We start from the raw sequence: 20,531 nt of genomic DNA, 5'->3' as shown, positions 1-20,531 counted from the left end.
AGCCATACTGCAAAGATTCATATCTCACGTTTGCCTTTGTTAGCTATGCGATCTCACTTCACTCACTTGCCAAATGGGGAGGGCAACACTATCTACCTTACAGCGTTATGGGAGAATAAATGAGTTTGTATGTATAAACTGCTTAAAATAGCACCTAGCACACACAAAATGCTCTGTCTGCGAAATAAATGAACAAATGGATGTAGTCTAGGTTAAGTTAGGAGCCCAGACTCTGGAACCTGACTATATATGATGTTTGGCTCTAGAATATATGCTTTGGGACCTTGGGCACATTACTTAGCCACTCAGTGTCCTCATTTGTAAAATAAGGCAACAACCTACCCCACAGGTTTAAGAGGATTAAATGAATACAGAAAGGGCTGAGAACAGTACTAAAACATAGTAAATGTTATGTAATTATAAACTATTACTGTTATTTTTCAGTTATTAACTCAAGCATCACTTGACAACCAGTTAGCCTAGCAAGAGTCCCTTTCTTATTTTCACCCACAGCATTGTTTCCCTTTCCTTAACAGTTCTTATATGTCTAACTACAAATTTATAAATTATTTACTTAGAGATTTATTAGCTTCTATTTGTTCCACTAGATTATAAGCTCCATGAGAGAGAAGCTAAGACAGGTTTTGCTCACTTAGTGTGCACCCTTAAATACTTATTGAATTAATGAATAAATGAAATGGCTAACCAAAATCCTTAGTTTTCAAAGGTCTGAAAGTTATCTGAAATATTTTATTACCAAGTATTGTACTAACATGATCAGGTAATAATAATTTTCAGATTCTGGAATATAAGCAGTCTTCAGAGGCTATAAATGAAATACAGCCAGGCTTTAAAAAGAATATGGTGACAAATGAATGACTAATAACCAGAACCCTCTCAAACTCAGTGTTTGTTCTTTTCATTTACAATAAACCCTTTAAAAGTTTTTACAATAATAAGTTTTGGAGAATAAGCTTCATTATAATTTTTTTATCATATGTTCTGATGACTAATAATACAGCATCTAGCACAGAGAAGACCTCTATAAATGTTTGTTCTCTAAGAATGTAAACATCAGTATGAATTACTGCATATAATATTTATGTGTCACAATCCAGACCTGGAAAATCACAGCACTTGAGCTGCTGCAGAAAGAGGTGTGGAAGTCTTCTTTGTTAGGGTGTCTCTATAAAATCAGGAATTCTGCTATCAATGTTATATTCCCCCAAAGCCAACACAGGCTATAGTTGCTGCTTGCCAAATGAAAAATTTAAGGAGAAATTTCCCATTTTGATTGGAAATGGTTGAGATGAATACACTACAAAACAGGCACACTGCTTTTTTGCAGTGCGAAGGGCAGAAGGAAAGTTCACACGTATTCAGACATCTATCCTTCCAACAGTGCTGGTGACCTTTGGTAACTCCTGAAAAATGGACTTCAAATCTACATTCAACCTTCTAAGTTCCTTATAACAAATGACAACAAAAAATAATTGTTATCGGCTCTAACATTTGAAGTAAATGCAAACTTTACAGACAAGGCGTATACTGGGATTTTTATTCATTATAAGCACCCTATCTTAAACACACTAACTAATACAGGATTCACTGCATAACCTTATTCATTATGAAAGCAAGCTCTATAGCAAACCATCACAATAACTCCTCGTACCTGGTGTGTAAGTAAAACGTTGAGACTGGCTTTTTTTCCTCTTGCCATTGCAAAGATAAAAGTGCACCTGCACTGCAGCTGTAACTGCTGGGTTATGATATGGAGGAACTTCAAGGACAATGTGAGCCTAAGGAGCATAGAAAGCAAGATTGTGTTACACTCAGAACTAAAAATGAAATGCACCTGCTAAACTCAACACATCTCATGAGTCTTAACTACTCGGGCTCATTATGCACATTAACTGGTCATATAAGTCATCTGGGGATTTACTCTAAGGATACTTCAGTCTTAACAGAGAAAAGCTCTTTCAAGTAAACCATTAAAGGAGAAATTGCTTTTCACTCACCTACTTGGGTTTCTAGTTGAGGCAGAAATCAAGTCTTATTATTTACTATGTAGTCAGATATTTTGCTCTAATAAATATTACATGTTACTATACATCTTAAGTGAAAGCTTGTTCTAATTTTTAATCAAAGCTTAATAGCTCCCATATTGTGTTATAGATTTCTTATTTTTTTTTCTGGCCTTACTGCGTGGCCTGAGGGATCTCAGTTCCCTCACCAGGGATTGAACCTGGGCTACAGGAGGAAAAGCATCAAATCCTAACCACTAGGGAACGCCTTTATCTTAAATTTTACATTGAAAATGTTCTAAATGGCAAAACACAAAATCTGTATCTATATCAAGAATAATCTTACATATGCATAGAGAAAATTTTTAGTTCCAAGTCAACCACAATCCTTAATCTAACTTCTCTAGGTCTTTGGAGAACCCTGTGGGAAGTAGTATTGCCTACCCCAGAGAAAATTCTGTCTCCATTCCAACCAGGATGAAGGGATCACAGCTTTCAGTGTTGAATCCTGGAAGGCTTAATGTGGAGGAGTTGGAAAGAGTATGTTAAATACAAAACCCCTGAGGGCTTGTCCTCCTATTTTTTTGCCCGTTGTTTAAAGACGTTCACTGAATTCAGAGAAGTAAATCAATGATAACTTCAGTAAGAACTTCTAATAATCTTTCATTTCTAATTTCTCCTTCCCTATCCACAAAAAAGGGGAAGACACCAACAGTTTATCTTTCCTAAACTTTATTTTAGTACCAGGAAAGCAGTCTATCTCATGTCCAAACTTCTAAAAAAGACTCCTCATCTATACCACAAAGCAACATTATCTAATTTTCACATTAAGCATCTCAAATATTTCCAAAGAAATCAACTTCTTACCCCTTGACATTTTTCCTTGATTATTTTCCCTTCTACTTCCCACTGAGGTCGTCCATCTATTGAAAGAAACAATTTACAGTTAAAAGGAAGTCAAAAAGCATGCAAACAAAATCTAACTTATTTAGTATCACAAGTTTATTGGCAAAAGGGATCTTTATCTCACTGACTTCTGTTATGAAAATGTCTACCCATGGGGAAAAAAATGTGAAGAAAGATCTTAGGCTACCTGAATTTGCAGGGCCTGTAGACTTTAGTCTACTAAGTGATGTATGAAAATCTTCTGAGAACACCTCTACAAAGTGGCGGCCAACTTCTTTCTGCTTGTGTGCCTTAAAGTAATGAGAAACTCATTCCCTAACCAAGTAACCCATTTCATCTTTGGATAATAACTGCTGCTAGAAAACTGCTCTGTCTTCATGATAGATAACATGTCTCCTTCAAGTACCCAACCTCTGGCCTAAGCACTACTCCTTGTAGCCACCCCCTAAAAATCTTGAGCGTCTCTGTGAGACAGTATTTCATATGTTTAAAAGCATCTGTGTTTTCCTGTGTCTCCTTTTCTGCTGCCTAGCACCTCTAGTTCCGCATCTGTTCCTTAAACGATATTTTAGCCCCCCTAGTCACTCTTCTTTGAACAGTCTTCCAGTGTGACCATCTCCCTCCAAATGCATCAGGCTGAGGACTGAATAGACCAGGTGAGAAATGACTCAACATGACAGAGAGTGACTGAAGCTCTTGTTGTCTTACATGGAGATGCTATGTCTCTGTGAATATGTTATCTGAGGCAGCTACACTATAAAGAAAGTGTCTGACACTTCGCATGTGGCCAGCAAGTGTCCCTCAGTCTGCCACATTTCCTACTGCCAAGCTCAAGCTCCCACACTGTGTACTCATGCAGCTGGGTTTGTTTTTTTTTTTTTAACCCCCAGCCCTTGCTATGTGAGTTTCCCCCTACTAGACTTCATTTTCTAGGATTGCTTGGCTTGTCAAGATCTTAGAAACAGATGGTCTTGTGAATAATTTGCTAGGCTTTCCAGATTTGGGTCACCACAGATCTTTATTATCTGGTTTCTGTCTCTTCGTCACAAGTGACTTGTTTACCTGGGGAGCACCCCATCTGCTACTAGTGCTCGCATTCCAGTCTAATGTGCAGCTATTCTAAAGCATTCTTCTTATGTCATGGGCATTCACCCAGTGACAAAACCAGAAAGTACCTTCACTGCTAGGATGACTTCATCTGGTCTGTGAAGACTTGGTGAAATGCCTTTTCACCACTTTCTACTCCAACAACTAAGTATGAGCTACCCTTGTGCACAAATGCTATGCCTACTCAGAACTACAGCTCAGTTCAGCAATCATTTGCTGGGTCTCAACTTGCCAGGCACTCTGGGTTGCCGAAATAAGAGACAGGATACCCTACCTTCTGTCTGTGGATGAAAGGCAAATATAAACAGTTCACTATAATGAAATGTGGTGGTTACAATAATTAATAAAGACACATTCTGGATGTACTAGGAGATAGATGCCAGGGTCCTTATAACCGAGTCTTGGCTACTGTAAACACTGTGCAATGAACATGGGACTGTGTATGTTTTTTTGAGATAGTATGTCTATTTTCTTCAGATAAATACCCAGAAGTGGAACTGCTGGATCATATGGTAGTTCTACTTTAAATTTTTTAAGGAATCTCCAAAATATCTTCTGTAGTGACTGCATCAGTTCACATTCCCACAAACAGTATACAATTCCCTTTTGTTCACAGACTTGCCAACACTTGTTTCTTCCAGCTTTTTTTTTTTTAACAATAGCCATTCTAAGAGGTGTGAGGTAGTATCTATGGTTTTGTGTTTTTCTTTTTTTGGGGGGACTTTGCCGGGTCTTCACTGCGGCATGTGGGATCTAGCTCCCTGACCAGGGAATGAACCTGAGACCCCTACATTGAGAGAATGGAGTCTTAGCCACTGGACTACCAGGGAAGAAGTCCCTCTCTATGGTTTTGACTTGCATTTCACTGATGATTAACAATGTAGAGAAAGAATCTTCGTATTTGTTGGTTATCTATGTTCTTCTTTGGAAAAATGTCTACTGGGATCTTCTGCTTATTTCTTAATTGGGATTGTCTGATTTTTTACTACTGAGCTGTATGAACTCTTTATGTGCTTTGGAAATATTTTCTCTCGTTCAGTAGGCTGCTTTCTCATCTTGTGGATAGTTTGTTTTGTTGTGTGGCTTTTTAAGTTTGATGTAGTCTGTTTTATTTCTGCTATTGCTGCTTTTGGTGTCAGATTCAAAAAATCACTGTCAAGACCTATGCCATGGCTTACTACCTAAGTTTTCTTCCAGTTTTACTGTTTCAGGTTTTACATTTAAGTCTTCAATCTATTTTGAGTTCATTTTTGTGTATGGTTTAAGAGAGTGGCCCAGTTCATCTATTTTATATATAGTAGTTTGTATCTTCTTATCCCAAACTCCTAATTTATCCCTTCTCTCTCCTATCCCCTTTGGTAACCATAAGTTTGTTTTCTATGTCTGTGTCAACTCAAATCTTATATTATTTACCTTGTCCTTTTTCAAGAAAGATGATTTTGGATTCTGGAAGAAAATTAGATCCAGTAACAATCATTTCATGACCTCCATTTACAGAACAACTGTTGATACTGTACTTCTCAATATGAGGAAGTTCTTGGGCAGACCGCTGAGCTGTTTTTTAACAGTGGAGAAAAATAAATACTAGTTTACAGTCTTTCACATGTAAATGACAAATTCTAGCTATAAAAGAAGAAAATTCTGGGCTTTTATAAAATGCAGGACAATATTATCTAAATAACTATGCTATTTAGAAAACAAAATACTTATTAGTCATGTGATTCTACATTATTATTAGACTACAACTATAGAGAAACTAATAAAGAGAAATTAATCAATGCCCGCAACTTATGTTGACTCCAACACATTTACCTCATCCACTTTTCTCTTTTTAGCTTAATACATTTCTTCCCTACAATTTGCCTTTTAAAATTGGCAAATTTAATAGAAGAAGAAAACTAAGTCCAAAGATGCATAACTATATTACATACAATTAAAAGAAGACAAGTTTCTAAAGGACAAACACCAAGTAAATCTTTCATCAAGAAAATAGCAAAAAAGAAAATAGCCAGATCATCAAGACATCAGGATTACATTTTGGATGATCTTCTGAATAACTAAACAAAGTATACATGAAGTACACATTTCAATACAGAATTTTTTAAAATGAACATAAATATTTCTTAGTCCACTCTACTCTTCCTTCCCAGGATATATGAACACAATTTATCTTAAAGCTTGTAAGTTATTATTTAAAGTATTAACTTTTCCTTGGTGCCATCATTTTCTGATATCAACTGAGTTCAACTGTTGTATTTTCTGGAGATCCTATTTCTAGCCTTTCTTTTCTTTTTTTAAAAAATGCTTGAGTTTCAAGCTATACTTCTTTTGACTGCTTAGGTTCTCTAAGGGTTTATTCCTGTCAAAGGCCTCAATAACTATGTTTCTCTCTGGATTAAAATAAAGTGTGGACTATACTTTCTTCTTCATGTTTTGGAAACAGGTCTACTTTTAGTCCTACTACTTGGGTGGAAAATTGGTGGCTTAGAGGGTCAGCTGTGTTTTGTTTGGCCAAAACACATTTTTAAGAAATTTAAACAATTTGACTGCCTTTATGATGCATGCAGTCCCAGTTCACTATGTCTCTTCCAAGTACTTCACACCAAGCCACAAAAGGTATATGAACTGGGATCCTAGTCCTGTTCAAAGACAATGTGTCATAGGGGATGGGTCTGGTTAGGATGAGCTACAATTTGGAAAGTACCAAGTACCAACCTAGATCTCAGAAAACATTTATGAAAACATTATGTCCCTATTTATGTTTTAAATGGCCCAACAGAGAAGGAGCATAAAAACAAGCACTGACCAGCCTAGGGAGTAAGACTAATTATTTATGGTGGAAACCAACCATCACAAGTACATTTGCTGAACACTCAAACTGTGTTCAGCAAATGGTATAGCCATAATAAAATATTATGCATGTGCTGAAAGTATTTTTGAAGAATATTTAACAATATGAAAAAATGCCCATTATAAGTGAAAATACCAAATACTCAAATACTCAGACCCAAAAAAATCCAGAAAATGGTTAATAGTGACTATATCAGAGAAGTGACATTACAAAAGATTTTAATGCTACTCTTTATACCATTCTGTGTTTTCTATATTCTCAACAGTCACACATTAAGTTAATAAACTAAAAGAGAAAACAAAATAATTTTAGCATGAATTCATCTCAAAAACTCAAGCTACTCTATGAACTTAAAATTATTTAAATTATGTTGCTAAAAATTAGAGAAATATATGCTTAAATGGGCACTTGTCTGGCAGAGTAACAAAAATTATGGCAACAAAAGCTGTTTCTAAGAAGAGGATTTAGCTGACTTGAAAATTTACTTTTCATTCTATACTTTTTTTTTAGGTAAGAAGTGGATTTATTCAGATTCAGAGAGAAGCACACTCCATAGTGTGGGCCACCACAGAGGGCAAGTGCAGGGGCCTCACTCTATACTTTTATTCATTTAAAATTCTGTACCATATACCTGTATTATCTATTAAAAGTTAATACAAAAATTATGCCCTAAAGGATCTAAACCACAATCTCAGTATTTCAGTACTAACAGCTAACCTGCCTGAGGTCCACAGTTCTCAATCCACAGCTTGAGTAGACATCGGGTTCTAGGGCCTTTTTCAATTTCTTGGCCTTGAAAATCTGGGTAAATGATATTCACTTTCTCAAGCTGGTGTAAATAAATATACAATTAAAAGCCAAAAGCCTGTGAGTCCATAGTTAGGTGAAGTGTCAGCTCGTAAAGACAGACATCTTCCAACATTTTAATAAAACAAAGGTGACCAAGTAATAGTGACACTTAGTGTCAGACTCATAGCTTCATGACTTGGTTCTCAAGTGTCATCAAGCCCCTTTCCTCATTTACAGGTTAAGAAAACTGTAGTCAAGAGAATAATGTCTATAGCCACACAGGCTACCTAGGGTCTGATTATAATGCAAAACCATTTCCTAACTCCAAGATCAGTACTTACTTCCACTACACATGTAGTTTATTTCTATATAAGAAAATCACACCAGCTATCCAGACCCTGGGTTTCAGTTTACTTTTGATCTCAACATAATAAATAAAACAGAAAATGAAAATGACCTTTTATAAATAAAATTTAAAAAACAGCATCACAAGCTCACTTACAGCATTCAACAGGTATAGAAGCTGTTTGCAGAGAAAGGACTTTTCCATTGGGCTGTGGGATGTGTACACGAAACACAAGTCGAACTCTAGTATTCTTTCTGCCAATATCAGTTTCTCCTTTTCGAAGTTCTATATCTGAATTTCGGAGTTTCAAAATACCGGCACAGTCAATACTAGTGGAAAAGAATATACAAGTATTATTGGCTAACTGAAATTAGTGGTTCCAAAAAACTCAGCTGAACAGTTATGTTAACTGGCCAGGCACAACTATCACAACCTAAAATCAGGTCAAAAAAGAAAGATATGACTGCTATTTTCTGCTATTTAAATTAAAAATATGATTAAAAATGTTTTGGATGACAAATAATACTAAGTGTACCAACTGACTGTAAAGAGGGATGTAAATAATTCCTCCCCATACCTGTATTCCCATGCCACTTTTCCTTTAAGAGGTAGAGTAACGATGTCCCCTCTCCTTGATAGTGGGCCTTATGATTTCCTTTGACAATGTGGCCAAGTGATGCTGTGTAATTTACAAGTCTAGCCCTGAAGAAGCTCTGGAGCTTCCACTTTTGTTCTTTTGGAGCCCTGAGACACAATGAAGAAGCCCAACTAGTATGCTGGAGAGAAAGGCCCAGATAATCCTCAACTACTCTGCACTACTCCAGCTGAAATCAGGTACACAAATGATTCCAGCTACCACTACATGAATGGACCAGCTGAGTCCAGCCAACGAAAAGAATCATGAAAAATAATAAACAGTTACTACTTTAAGCCACTAAATTTTGAGGTGGTTTGTTACAGAACTAGATAAGTAAAATATAAAGTGAAAGGCTCTAATTCTATACATATAACTTAGCCCAGAAAAGATTAATTTATAGGACCACAAATAAGTCATCAATAACATATTAAAACTTTTATACGTTTATTAATAAAAACAACTCATCAGGCTTGAACCAAAAAAGCTCAAGAAGAATCTGAAAAATATAATATTTTCACCTTCAAAAAGGCAAGGAAATTTCTTAAAAAGTAATATTTTTTAAAATAAACTTTTTTATTTATAAATAAACTGTATTTAGCTAATATTGAAAAACTGTACCTTAGCTCAAAACAGTACTGATCAAATTGTATCAAGCTAGTATTCATGCTCATATGCCAAATGAGTATTTGGTGGGAAATACCAGAGATTATCAATTTTTATTGAGTTTCAAGGGAAGGTATTTTAGCAGACAGTTAAGTTTCTAGCAGATGACGTGGAGTATCAGAAATGACTATCTTAAACTCTGGCTAAGCAATGCGAGAAAAGAAAAAAGCAACCAAACAAAACCTAAATTTATAGGAATGATAGTAACTATTAATTTCTACTTACAACACAATTATATCCTAGATCAGAATATAACACTGCCACATCCATTCTCATCAAGTTCTAAATCAAGGAGGAGTTATGAGTAGGGAAGGCAATGAATATTGGCATACTATATTTAAAGCATCTTGTAGAGTGGTTCTATGGTTGTGGGTTGAATATCAGTCTTAATTAAAGGATATTACCCATACAAGATAGATTAGGTTTGAAACGACCTAATTTATGGGATAGCAGGCAGAACAAAGGGGCTATCTCCCAATCTTCCCCCACACTACTGCTTTGAGAGAACAGTAGAGCTTTTTCTTTCTTTTGGCCGCATCATACAGGATACTAGATCCCTGACTAGGGATAAAACAGGCACACCCTGCAGTGGAAGTTGTTCAGTCGCACAGTCGTGTCAAACTCTGCGACACCATGGACTGCAGCACGCTAGGCTTCCCTGTCCTTCCCCATCTCCCAGAGCTTGCTCAAACTCATGTTCATTGAGTCAGGGATGCCATCCAATCATCTCATCCTCTGTCATCCCCTTCTCCTTCTGCCTTCAATATTTCCCAGAATTAAGGTCTTTTCTAATAAGTTGGCTCTTTCGCATCAGGTGGCCAAAGTATTGGAACTTCAGCATTAGCCCTTCTAATGAGTATTCAGGATTGATCTCCTTTAGAATGGACTGGTTTGATCTCCTTGCTGTCCAAGCGACTCTCAAGAGTCTTCTCCAACACCACAGCTCACAAACATCGATTCTTTGGCACTCAGCCTTCTTTATGGTCCAACTCTCACATCCATACATGACTACTGAAAAAACCACAGCTTTGACTAGACAGACCTTTGCTGGTAATGTCATGTCTCTGCTTTTTAATATGCTGTCTATGTTTGTCACAGCTTTTCTTCCAAGGAGCAAGGGTCTTTTAACTTCATGGCTACAGTCACCATCTGCAGTGATACTGGAGCCCAAGAAAAGAAAAGTCTGTCACTGTTTCCATTATTTCCCCATCTATTTGCCATGAAGTGATGGGACTGGATGCCATGATCTTCATTTTTTAATGCTGAGTTTTAAGCTAACTTTTTCACTCTCCTTTTTCACTTTCATCAAGAGGTTCCTCAGTTTCTCTTCGCTTTCTGCCATAAGGGTGGTGTGTCATCTGCGTATCTGAGATCATTGATATTTCTCCCCACAATCTTGATTCCAGCCTGTGCTTCATCCAGCCCTGCATTTCGCATGATATACTCTGCATGTAACTTAAACAAGCAAAGTGACAATATACAGCCTTGACACACTCCTTTCCCAATTTGGAACCAGTCTGCTGTTCCATGTCCTGTTCTAATTGTTGCTTCTTGACCTACATACAGGTTTCCCAGGAGGCAGGTAAGGTAGTCTGGTATTCCCATCTCTTTAAGAATGTTTCACAGTTTGTTGTGATCCACACAGTCAAAGGTTTTGACTCCACTAGCTTTGTTCATAATGATGCTTCCTAAGGCCCACTTGACTTCGCATTGCAGGATGTCTGGCTCTAGATAAGTTACCACACCATGGGTCATTAAGACTTTTTGTGTATAGTTCTTCTGTGTATTCTTGCCATTTCTTCTTAATATCTTCTGCTTCTGTTAGGTCCACACTGTTTCTGTCCTTTAGTGTTCCCATCTTTGCATGAAATGTTCCCTTGGTATTGCTAATTTTCTTGAAGAGATCTCTAGCCTTTCCCATTCTACTGTTTTCCTCTATTTCTTTGCATTGTTCACTTAGGAGGGCTTTCTTATTTTTCCTTGCTATTCTTTGGAACTCTGGATTCAGATGGGTATACCTTTCCTTTTCACGTTTGCCTTTCACTTCTCTTCTTTTCTCAACTAAATTGTAAGGCCTCCTCAGACAACCATTTTGCCTTTGTGCATTTCTTTTTCTTGGGGATGGTTTTGATCACTGCCTCCTGTACAATGACATGAACCTCTGTCCATGGTTCTTCAGGCACTCTCTATCAGATCTAATCCCTTCAATCTATTTGTCACTTCCACTGTATAATTGTAAGGAATCTAATTTAGGTCATACTTGAATGGCTTAGTGGTTTTCCCTACTTTCTTCAATTTAAGTCTGAATTTGTTCTTTCTGGTCTATTCCAGGCAGTCAGTGTCTGCCACCTCCGGTTGGGGAAGGGAACATGAATCTTGACTACCACCTCTATTTCATGTTTGGATCCTACAGTTCTGATAAGTTCACATTATTTGGTACGTAAGGCTTTCTTAAATTCTTGAAAATCTGTCTTAGAAACTCATGTACTCTGTTTTCTTTAATTTATTGATTTATACATTATTTTAAAAAATGATTTGAGGCATTTTACAACATAAACACGAATAACGTCAAGAAGAAAGAAATAGAAAAAAATTTTTAAATAGAAGAAACAGGAAATAAATATATCCCAAATCTAACGTTACATGAATTACTATAATTACTATAATTGAGCTTGATCATGAACTTCCAGGAAGCCGAGGCAAAAAATAACAATGATAAAGTTTTTGTAGGTCTGTCCTTGTCTGGTAAAGTCTACTGCTTAAAATATCCAGAGGAATGAATGGAAACATGGCCTGCAAACTGTCACCTAAGAAGCAATTTTATGAATTCTTAGAAAAAGATAGTTCAAAGTTGATTTTCAATTTCCCCTCTGCATCTGAATAACAGTATTTTCATGTGTTTTTGATGCTAAATGAAAAAGATCCTAGGGAATTCCCTGGTCGTCCTGTGGTTAGAATTCTGTGCTTCCACTGCCAAGGACTGAGGTTTGATCCCTGGTTGGGGAACTAAGATCCCGTAAGTCTCGTGGTGCAGCTAAAAAAAATTTAAAAAGTAAGATCCAAGAGTAAAAGGGAGGAAGGGAGGTAAGCCTTCTTGCATTCTCATTAGAGGCTGGCCACCTCACCTTATTTGAAAATGGGTCAAACAGGATGCCTGGAAACAGAGTTAACATTTTTCTTTAAGAGTTTTGCTCATGTACCTGAATAAGGATCACCTGAGAATACAAAGTTCTTTTTATATACTGCAGAACACAGAAAGTATAAGAGTAGAGATTATCAGCTAACAGTGCCCCAGCCATGAAAAAACTCTCATTTTAGCCCATGTATTGACTTAATAGGATCCAGTTCTCGAGTACTATTGACTTGAACAAAGCAGGCAAAGATAAGGTTTTATTTAAATCTATATTAATTTTTCTTTTCTGCTAGTAAGTAGATAAAAGCAATTCTTATTTTATAATTGTACAGTTATATCATAAATTACCATGTCTTCAGGGGTATATTCAATTAAATAAAAATATAAATTTAAAAGAGGAGAGCCTGAGACTGAAATCCGATTTTAATAGGACTATTCTTCCAATAGCCTGGGACAGATATCAACGCCACCTTAAGAAAGACCTATATTATAGTTTGAAACAATTTCTCTAAAAAAGTCACTGTAAGTTTCACATACCTGATTGTGGCAAAGTAATAGTTGCCTACTAAATATCCTTTTTCTGTTTTTCTCAGTAACAGACCCCTATCTTGTTAGGGGTGGCAATGTACTCAGGTTAAAAAACAAAACAAAACATATCCAGGTCTTCCCTATATACAAGGATGATCAATGAGATGCAATAAAAGTGTTGGGTAAGTTTCTGGGAAAAGCTGTTTAAAGAGGCCTGACTCAGATGAAAATTCTCTCCCACCCTTCCTCCTACCCCTTCTTCCTATTCCTTCTAGGATTACAGTTATGATGGCAAAAGCTCTAGCTGCCACTGTGGATCATGAGGTAATCTTGAGGATGAAAACTACAACCTAAAAATAGCAAAGAAAAAACAGAAGGAGCTTGGGGCCCCAATGACTTATGGAGCCACTATGCCAGCCCTAAAATGCCTATCTGTATATTTCTTTTGCAGAAAGAAAAATTAAACCTCTCGCTGTTTAAGCCACTGCACTTCAGGTTTCTATTACAGGTACTATACATTCCTAACTAATCCACTTGAACAAAACTCTACTGCATTCTCATTCAGAATTTGGCAAAATCTCATTTTATTTGGATATGGATAAAATGGGACATCTGAAAGCAGTCAAAAGTTTTCTTTAAGGAAACTTATCAATCACAATTGTTCTGCAATTATTTATTGTCAATCCTATGAAATTAAAAGACATTTACTCCTTGGAAGGAATGTTATGACCAACCTAGACCGCATATTAAAAAGCAGAGACATTACTTTGCCAACAAAGGTCCATCTAGTCAAGGCTATGGGTTTTCCGTTAGTCAGGTATGGATGTGAGAGTTGAACTATAAAGAAAGCTGATCGCAGAAGAATTGATGCTTTTGAAGTGTGCTGTTGGAGAAGACTCTTGAAAGTCCCTTGGACTGCAAGGAGATCCAACCCGTCCATCCTTAAGGAGATCAGTTCTGGATGTTCATTGGAAGGACTGATGTTGAAGCTGAAACTCCAATACTTTGGCCACCTGATGTGAAGAGCTGACTCATTTGACTCTTTTCCCTGATGCTGGGAAAGATTGAGGGCAGGAGGAGAGGGGGACGAAAGAGGATGAGATGGTTGGATGGCATTACCGACTCAATGGACATGGGTTTGGGTAGACTCCAGCAGTTGGTGATGGACAGGGAGGCCTGGCGTGCTGTGGTTCATGGGGTCACAAAGAGTGGGACACGACTGAGCGACTGAACTGATTAGACTGTGGGCTACTTGACAAAAGTTCACTATTTGTGTCTCTATCAACTAGCATGATGCTTGCCTGGTAAATACATGGTCATAAACTTTTGCTGAATTGAATTTTCTTTATGGAAATATGATACCAACCTTAGCAAATATACTCTAATTGTTTATAAAATGTTATTCAGTTAATTCAGAATACTGACTATTTTATTTTTGTGCTATTAATATAAAAATAAATATATTTTCTTATGAAAATTATTTCAGGAAAAGAAAAAACAGTCCATTTCAGGATGTTTCAAGATACCTGGCTGACATATTATTTTCAGGAAGAAGTGGAATTTCCAGAACCTTTGTGCTGGCAATTATTATCTCTTGGCTTGCAGTAGCAACTGTCTTCCCAGTGATTCGATGCACCTGGTAAAATGCATGAGGCCGTAAATATCGGTCATCTGCTGTTCCAATAAACATCTGTAGATTTATTGGCTTTTCACTGTAGCCCAGGAGCTAATTTGGAAGAGCAAACACAGAAAAATAACAACTCATTATCCATGCATTTTACAGTAAGTTTACAACAGTAAGTCTTGTATTTGTATCATATACTATTGATACATAAAATGTTATCTCAACAGTCAAAACAAGTAATAGGTGAACAACCCTCTAAACTACAGAAATATCTTAAGAGTTATAAAATGCTGGAATATATTACAAAGGGATGAGCGGGTTTTGGGGAATTAAAAGCTGCTGCTGCTAAGTCGCTCAGTTGTGTCCGACTCTGTGCGACCCCATGGACTGCAGCCTACCAGGCTCCTCCGACCATGGGATTTTCCAGGCAAGAACACTGGAGTGGGGTGCCATTGCCTTCTCCAGATTAAAAGCTAGATCAACCTAAACTCTGAAAAGCCTTGATAAGGTGCTATGTAGAATATAAAAGAAATGTTGATTCTGTGCTCTAGGCAACATTAACCATCCAGATCGGACTTACAGATCAGCGTATGTGGGAAGGTCCCCAATCAGGCTATTAAAATCAGAGATACTTTTAGTAGAAATGACCTGAAAAGTCCTTTTCCATGTTTCCAACTGAGAATTTCAACTGACTTAAAAAGCTAGGCTACTTGACTTTCTTTGGTACTCTTCAGCTATTGCCTGGGTTAAAACAGCAACACAGGATGAAGAAGGGTGATGGCTAGGAGGTACTGGAGGTAAAAATGGTGATCAGAAAAAAGAGGCAGTTAAAAGAAACAGAGCCTAAAGCATTTAGGGAGACTCCTGTGTTCAGTCTGATGGCTGAGTAGCACCCACTGGACCTGCCATCATGCAGACAGCAACTATGTGTACTGTGCTGTACTTAGTCGCTCAGTCGTGTCTGACTCTTTGCGACCCCACGGACTGTTTCCTGTCAACTCCTCTGTCCATGGGATTCTCCAGGCAAGAATACTGGAGAGGATTGCCATGCCCTCCTCCAGGGGATCTTCCCAACCCAGGGATCAAACCCAGGTCTCCCACATTGCAGGCAGATTCTTTACCTTCTGAGTCACCAGGGAAGTCCAACAGCAACTATACACTGGAACAAATATAAAGAATGACTTTGAAAGGAAGGAAAGTATCAAAGTAAAGAGATACTAGAAACTGACACATGTAAGAAGAAAATAAGGGAAGGTGTGTTTCCTGTTTTTAAGGCTTTAATCTGAGGGAAAGCCACAGTCCATGCTTTTAACAGTGTGGCTGAAACTACCAAAGAAATCTACAGTCTGAAGGGCTTGAAGAAACAAGGACAGAGCCTGTCATAACCTCTGGAAAGTAGAGGCAAATCCCAGAAAAGAGAGCCAGAGAAGGGGTGCTCCAAGTTTTATATATATATATATATATATACACACACACACACACACTGGAGAAGGCAATGGCACCCCACTCCAGTACTCTTGCCTGGAGAATCCCATGGACGGAGAAGCCTGGTAGGCTGCAGTCCATGGGGTCGCTAAGAGTCGGACACTACTGAGCGACTTCACTTTGACTTTTCACTTTCATGCATTGGAGAAGGAAATGGCAACCCAGTCCAGTATTCTTGCCTGGAGAATCCCAGGGACGGGGGAGCCTGGTGGGCTGCCGTCTACGGGGTCGCACAGAGTCGGACACGACTGAAGCGACCTAGCAGCAGCAGCAGCAGCACACACACACACACACACACTCCACCCAGTTCTTTGTCTGACCTGTAAACCATCCATAACAGGACAGACTCAAGCAGCCTAAGGCTAAAATAACTGAAATGAGATAATGAGGTACCACCAAGCACAGGGAGACAGGTTTTACAGGTTGACTCCAACCAAGTTAAGTGCCTGCTTAAACAAAAAAGTTCAACATTCTTTGGCAGTACATATGGGTGTGCATTTATATTTGTTTTGATGTTGTTCATCAAAGGTGTATGAGTTCTTCACATAATCTGAATATTAATCCCTTGCAGATATGTGATCTACAAATACTATCTCCCATTCTGCAGGTTGTTTTTTTTACTTTCTTGGTTGTGTCCTTTGACACACACAAGTTTTTAAAATTTTGCCTTTTGCCTTTGTGCATGCTCAGTCATGTCCAACTCTGCAAACCTGGACTGTAGCCCACCAGGCTCCTCTGTCCTTGATTTTCCCAGGCAAGAATTACTAGAGAGGGTTACCATTTCCTACTCCAGGGGATCTTCCCGATCCAGGGATTGAACCCATGTCTCTTGTGTCTCCTACATTGGCAGGTGGATTTTTAACCAACTGCACCACCTGGAAAGACCCTTTTTAATTTTGATGGAGTCTGATTTGTTTCTTTTGTTGCTTGTGCTTTAGCTAACATACTTAAGAAACCACTACCAAGTCCAATGTTGAGAAGATTTTCCTCAAGTTTTCTTCAAAGATTTTATAGTTTTAGGTCTTACATTAGGTCTCTGATCCACTTTGAGTTAATTTTTGTATATCATATAAGGCAAGGATTCAACTACATTGTCTTGCTTGTGGATATCTAATTTTCCCAGCACCATCTGTTGAAAAGACTCATTTCTCCCACTGAAAGGTCTTGGAACCCCATCAAAAATTAATTCATCATATATGTTAGAACTTATTTCTGGGCTTTCTATTCTACTTCACTGGTCTTTATGCCAGCACCATACTGCTTAAAATACTGTAGTTTTGTAGTATGTTACAAGTCAGGGAGAGGAAATCCTCCAACTTTATTCTTCCTTTTCAGGATTGTTTCAGCTACTTGAGGCCCCTTGCAATTCCATATGAATTTGAGACTACGATTTTTCATTTTGCAAAAAGGACTGTTGGAATCTGGCTAAATACTGCATTAAATCTGTAGATTTCTTTGGGGAGCACTGATATCTTAATTAAGTCTCCTTCCCATGAAAATGGGATGTCTATTTTTGTTCCAAGTATACTTAGATTTTATTTTTACTTTATATTTTTTTTAAACAATATTGTTTAAGTAGACCATTTTTAAGTTATTTTTGAATTTGTTGTATATTGCTTTCTATCTTATGTTTTGGTTTTTTTGGCCTGGAGACACATGGGGTCTTAGCTCCTCAACCAGGGACTAAACTTGCACCCTCTGCACTGGAAAACAAAGTCTTAACCACTCGATTGCCAGGGAAGTTCCTATTTTTACTTTATATTATTTTTAAATTACTTTCTATATTTCCATTTAGTTTTCTTTCAGAAACATTTTATAATTTTCAGCATACAAGTCTTATATCTCCTTGGTTAAATTAATTCATAACTACTTCTTTTAGATGCTATTGTAAGTGAAACTGCTTTCTTAATGTCCTCTTTGGGTTGTTTATCACCTGTACGTGCTTCCCTGGTGGCTTAGATAGTAAAGAATCTGCTTGCAATGTGGGGACCTGGGTTCGATCCCTGAGTTGGGAAGATCCCCTGGAGAAGGGAACTAGCTACCCACCCCGGTATTCTGGTCTGAATAATTCCATGGACTAAAAATAGTCCATGGGGTCGCAAAGAGTCAGATACAACTGAGCAACTTTCACATAGAAATACACAGAAACACAGCTGCTTAAGTATGAGTTGATCTCCTGCCCAGAAACTTCCCTGAACTAATTTATTAGCTCTAGCAGCTTTCTTGGGGATTATTCGGGATTTTTAAAGTAGATGAGCATGTCATCTGTTAATAGAGATAATTTTACCTCTTCCTCTCCAATTTTGATGTCTTTTCATTTCTTTTTCTTGCCTAATAGCTCTGGCTAGAACTTTCGGCACAAATGCTGAATAGCAGTGACAAAAGCAAGCAACCTTGTCTTGTTCCTGATCTTAGGGGAAAAGCTGGCAGTCTTTTACCAGGATGATGTCAGCTGTGGGCTTTTCATAAATGACCCTGATCATGTTAAGGACTTCCCCACTTTTCCTAGTTTGCTTGGGTGTTTTTGTTTTTTTAATGAAAGCTGTTAAATTTTATCAAATGCCTTTTCTGTGTCAATTGAGATGATCATGTGGTTTTTATGCCTTCTTTCTATTAATATGATTATAACAACTGATTTTCATTTGTTGAATCACCTTCTGCATTCTTGAGGTAAATTCCATTTGGTCATGCTGTATAATCCTTTTTAAAAAATTATTTATTTGGCTGCATTGGGTCTTAGTGGTGGCTTGCAGGTGTACTTGCTCTGTAGTATGTGAGATCTCTGTTCTCTGGCCAGGGATTGAACACACTCCCCTACATTACAAGGATTCTTAACCACTGCACCACCAGGAAGTCCCTGTATAATCCTTTTAATGTGTTGTTGGATTCGGTTTGCTAGTTTTTTTGTTGAGGATTTTTGTCTTATATATTTTAGGGATATTGTTCTTGTAGTTTTCTTGTATCTTTGTCCTTATTATCCTTTCAATTAAAAATTTTTTTTCCACATCTCTACTGGAATTCCTTCATCCCTTCACATATTTAGCCCACCTTTTCTACTAGCTAATTTAGCATTTTTATCACTGTTATGTCAAGTCTCTTTCTGATAAGTCCAACCCAGATGTAGGGCCAGATTTGAGCCACCTCTGGGTCTGTTTCTATTGACTGTTTTCTCTTCACTGTGGTTCACAGTTTTTTTTTTTTTAATTTTATATAATTATGTATTTATTTAGTTTTGGCTTTGCTGGGTCTCTGTTGCTACACTGGCTTTTCTCTAGATGCAGTGCGCAGGCTTCTTACTACAGTGGCTTCTTGTTGCAGAGCACAGGCTCTAGGGAGTGCAGGCTTCAGTAATTGTGGCACATGGCTCAGTAGTTGCGGCTCCCAGGCTCTAGAGCACAGGCTCAATAGCTGCGGCACATAGGCTTAGTTGCTCTGCAGCACGTGGGATCTTCCCGGATCAGGTGCTGAACCCGTGTCTCCTGCATTGGCAGGCAGATTCTTTACCACTATACCACCAGGGAAGCCCTGGTTCACACTTCCTTGTGTGTGTATGCATTGTTTAACATATACTAGACATTTTGTATAAAAGAACTCTAGGAATTGAAGTAGAAAATATTTATTTCCAGAAAGAGGCATGCTATTTTTAAATTTTTTTTTATTTGGTCAGGTCACAGTTCTTAAGCTGTCTCAGCTCTACTACTGCAGCTTTAGTCAGACTCCTCTGCTTTGGGATGGTGGTTTACATGGCACCTGGTGGGGAGGTCTTATAAGCTTCAGAGAGATACTCTCAGCAATCCTCACTCCTACTTTTGGACCTAAGTGCCCCTGGGAAGAAAATCTGCCAAGGGCACAGTATGATAATATAGACTGCATAAAGTTTATTTTTCAGTAAGCACAGTGGAGGAGCTCTTCAAGGCAGTGGAGTTTCTAGGGCCCAGACCCAAGCACTGTCTCTACAAGCTGTGGATGCTGAGTCAGAGTCAGTGATGTTTTCAGTAGAGCAAAACTGAGCAGGGTGGCTGGACACTGTTCCAGGCCACATAGCTTTCAAACCTGAGATTTTATGAGCTATTCAATAACCTTAAAAGAAATTCTCTTCTATTTGTATATTATGGTTTTGTAAAGTATCCTGACATATGATATCAACAGAGTGCCTAGTATAGTGCTTGGCATGTAGCCAACAAATGTTAGCTATTAGTGTGCATCCGGAGTCTAAGTATGGAATCTAATCAGAGTTTCAAATTTATTTGATTATGTTGTCCTTCAGGTGAGTGTTTTACTCCCTCAGGCTTGCCCATGCCTGGCTTTACACTGGAGTCTGTAACCAAGCAACATCATAATTTATTGATTATCCTCCTCTACCCAGGAAAGGACATGAAATTTTTTGTCTATTATCAGAAAAAAAGGATTTACTCAGGATGCTTTTCAGTCCTGTAAC

The 20,531-nt window shown here is 37.9% G+C and overlaps 1 protein-coding gene across 3 annotated transcripts in view; it reads right to left on the bottom strand.

Annotated features, from left to right (window-relative positions):
* NFATC3 (nuclear factor of activated T cells 3) overlaps positions 1 to 20,531 on the bottom strand; it is a 91,745-nt gene that overhangs the window by 25,498 nt on the left and 45,716 nt on the right. For all 3 annotated transcript variants that reach the window (XM_005218707.5, XM_010814549.4, NM_001192831.1), the window contains exons 4-8: positions 14,511 to 14,710; positions 8,180 to 8,352; positions 5,451 to 5,591; positions 2,892 to 2,947; positions 1,673 to 1,799 (exon numbers count right to left, since the gene is read on the bottom strand). In XM_005218707.5, coding sequence (XP_005218764.1) covers positions 1,673 to 1,799; positions 2,892 to 2,947; positions 5,451 to 5,591; positions 8,180 to 8,352; positions 14,511 to 14,710 — 697 coding nt within the window. The remainder of the gene's footprint in view (positions 1 to 1,672; positions 1,800 to 2,891; positions 2,948 to 5,450; positions 5,592 to 8,179; positions 8,353 to 14,510; positions 14,711 to 20,531) is intronic.

The sequence above is a fragment of the Bos taurus genome, chromosome 18, assembly GCF_002263795.3.
Source record: "Bos taurus isolate L1 Dominette 01449 registration number 42190680 breed Hereford chromosome 18, ARS-UCD2.0, whole genome shotgun sequence".
In the NCBI taxonomy this organism is placed as follows: Eukaryota; Metazoa; Chordata; class Mammalia; order Artiodactyla; family Bovidae; genus Bos; species Bos taurus.
The sequence above is the reverse complement of the archived record's forward strand: the minus strand, read 5'-3'. Positions and strand labels throughout refer to the sequence as shown.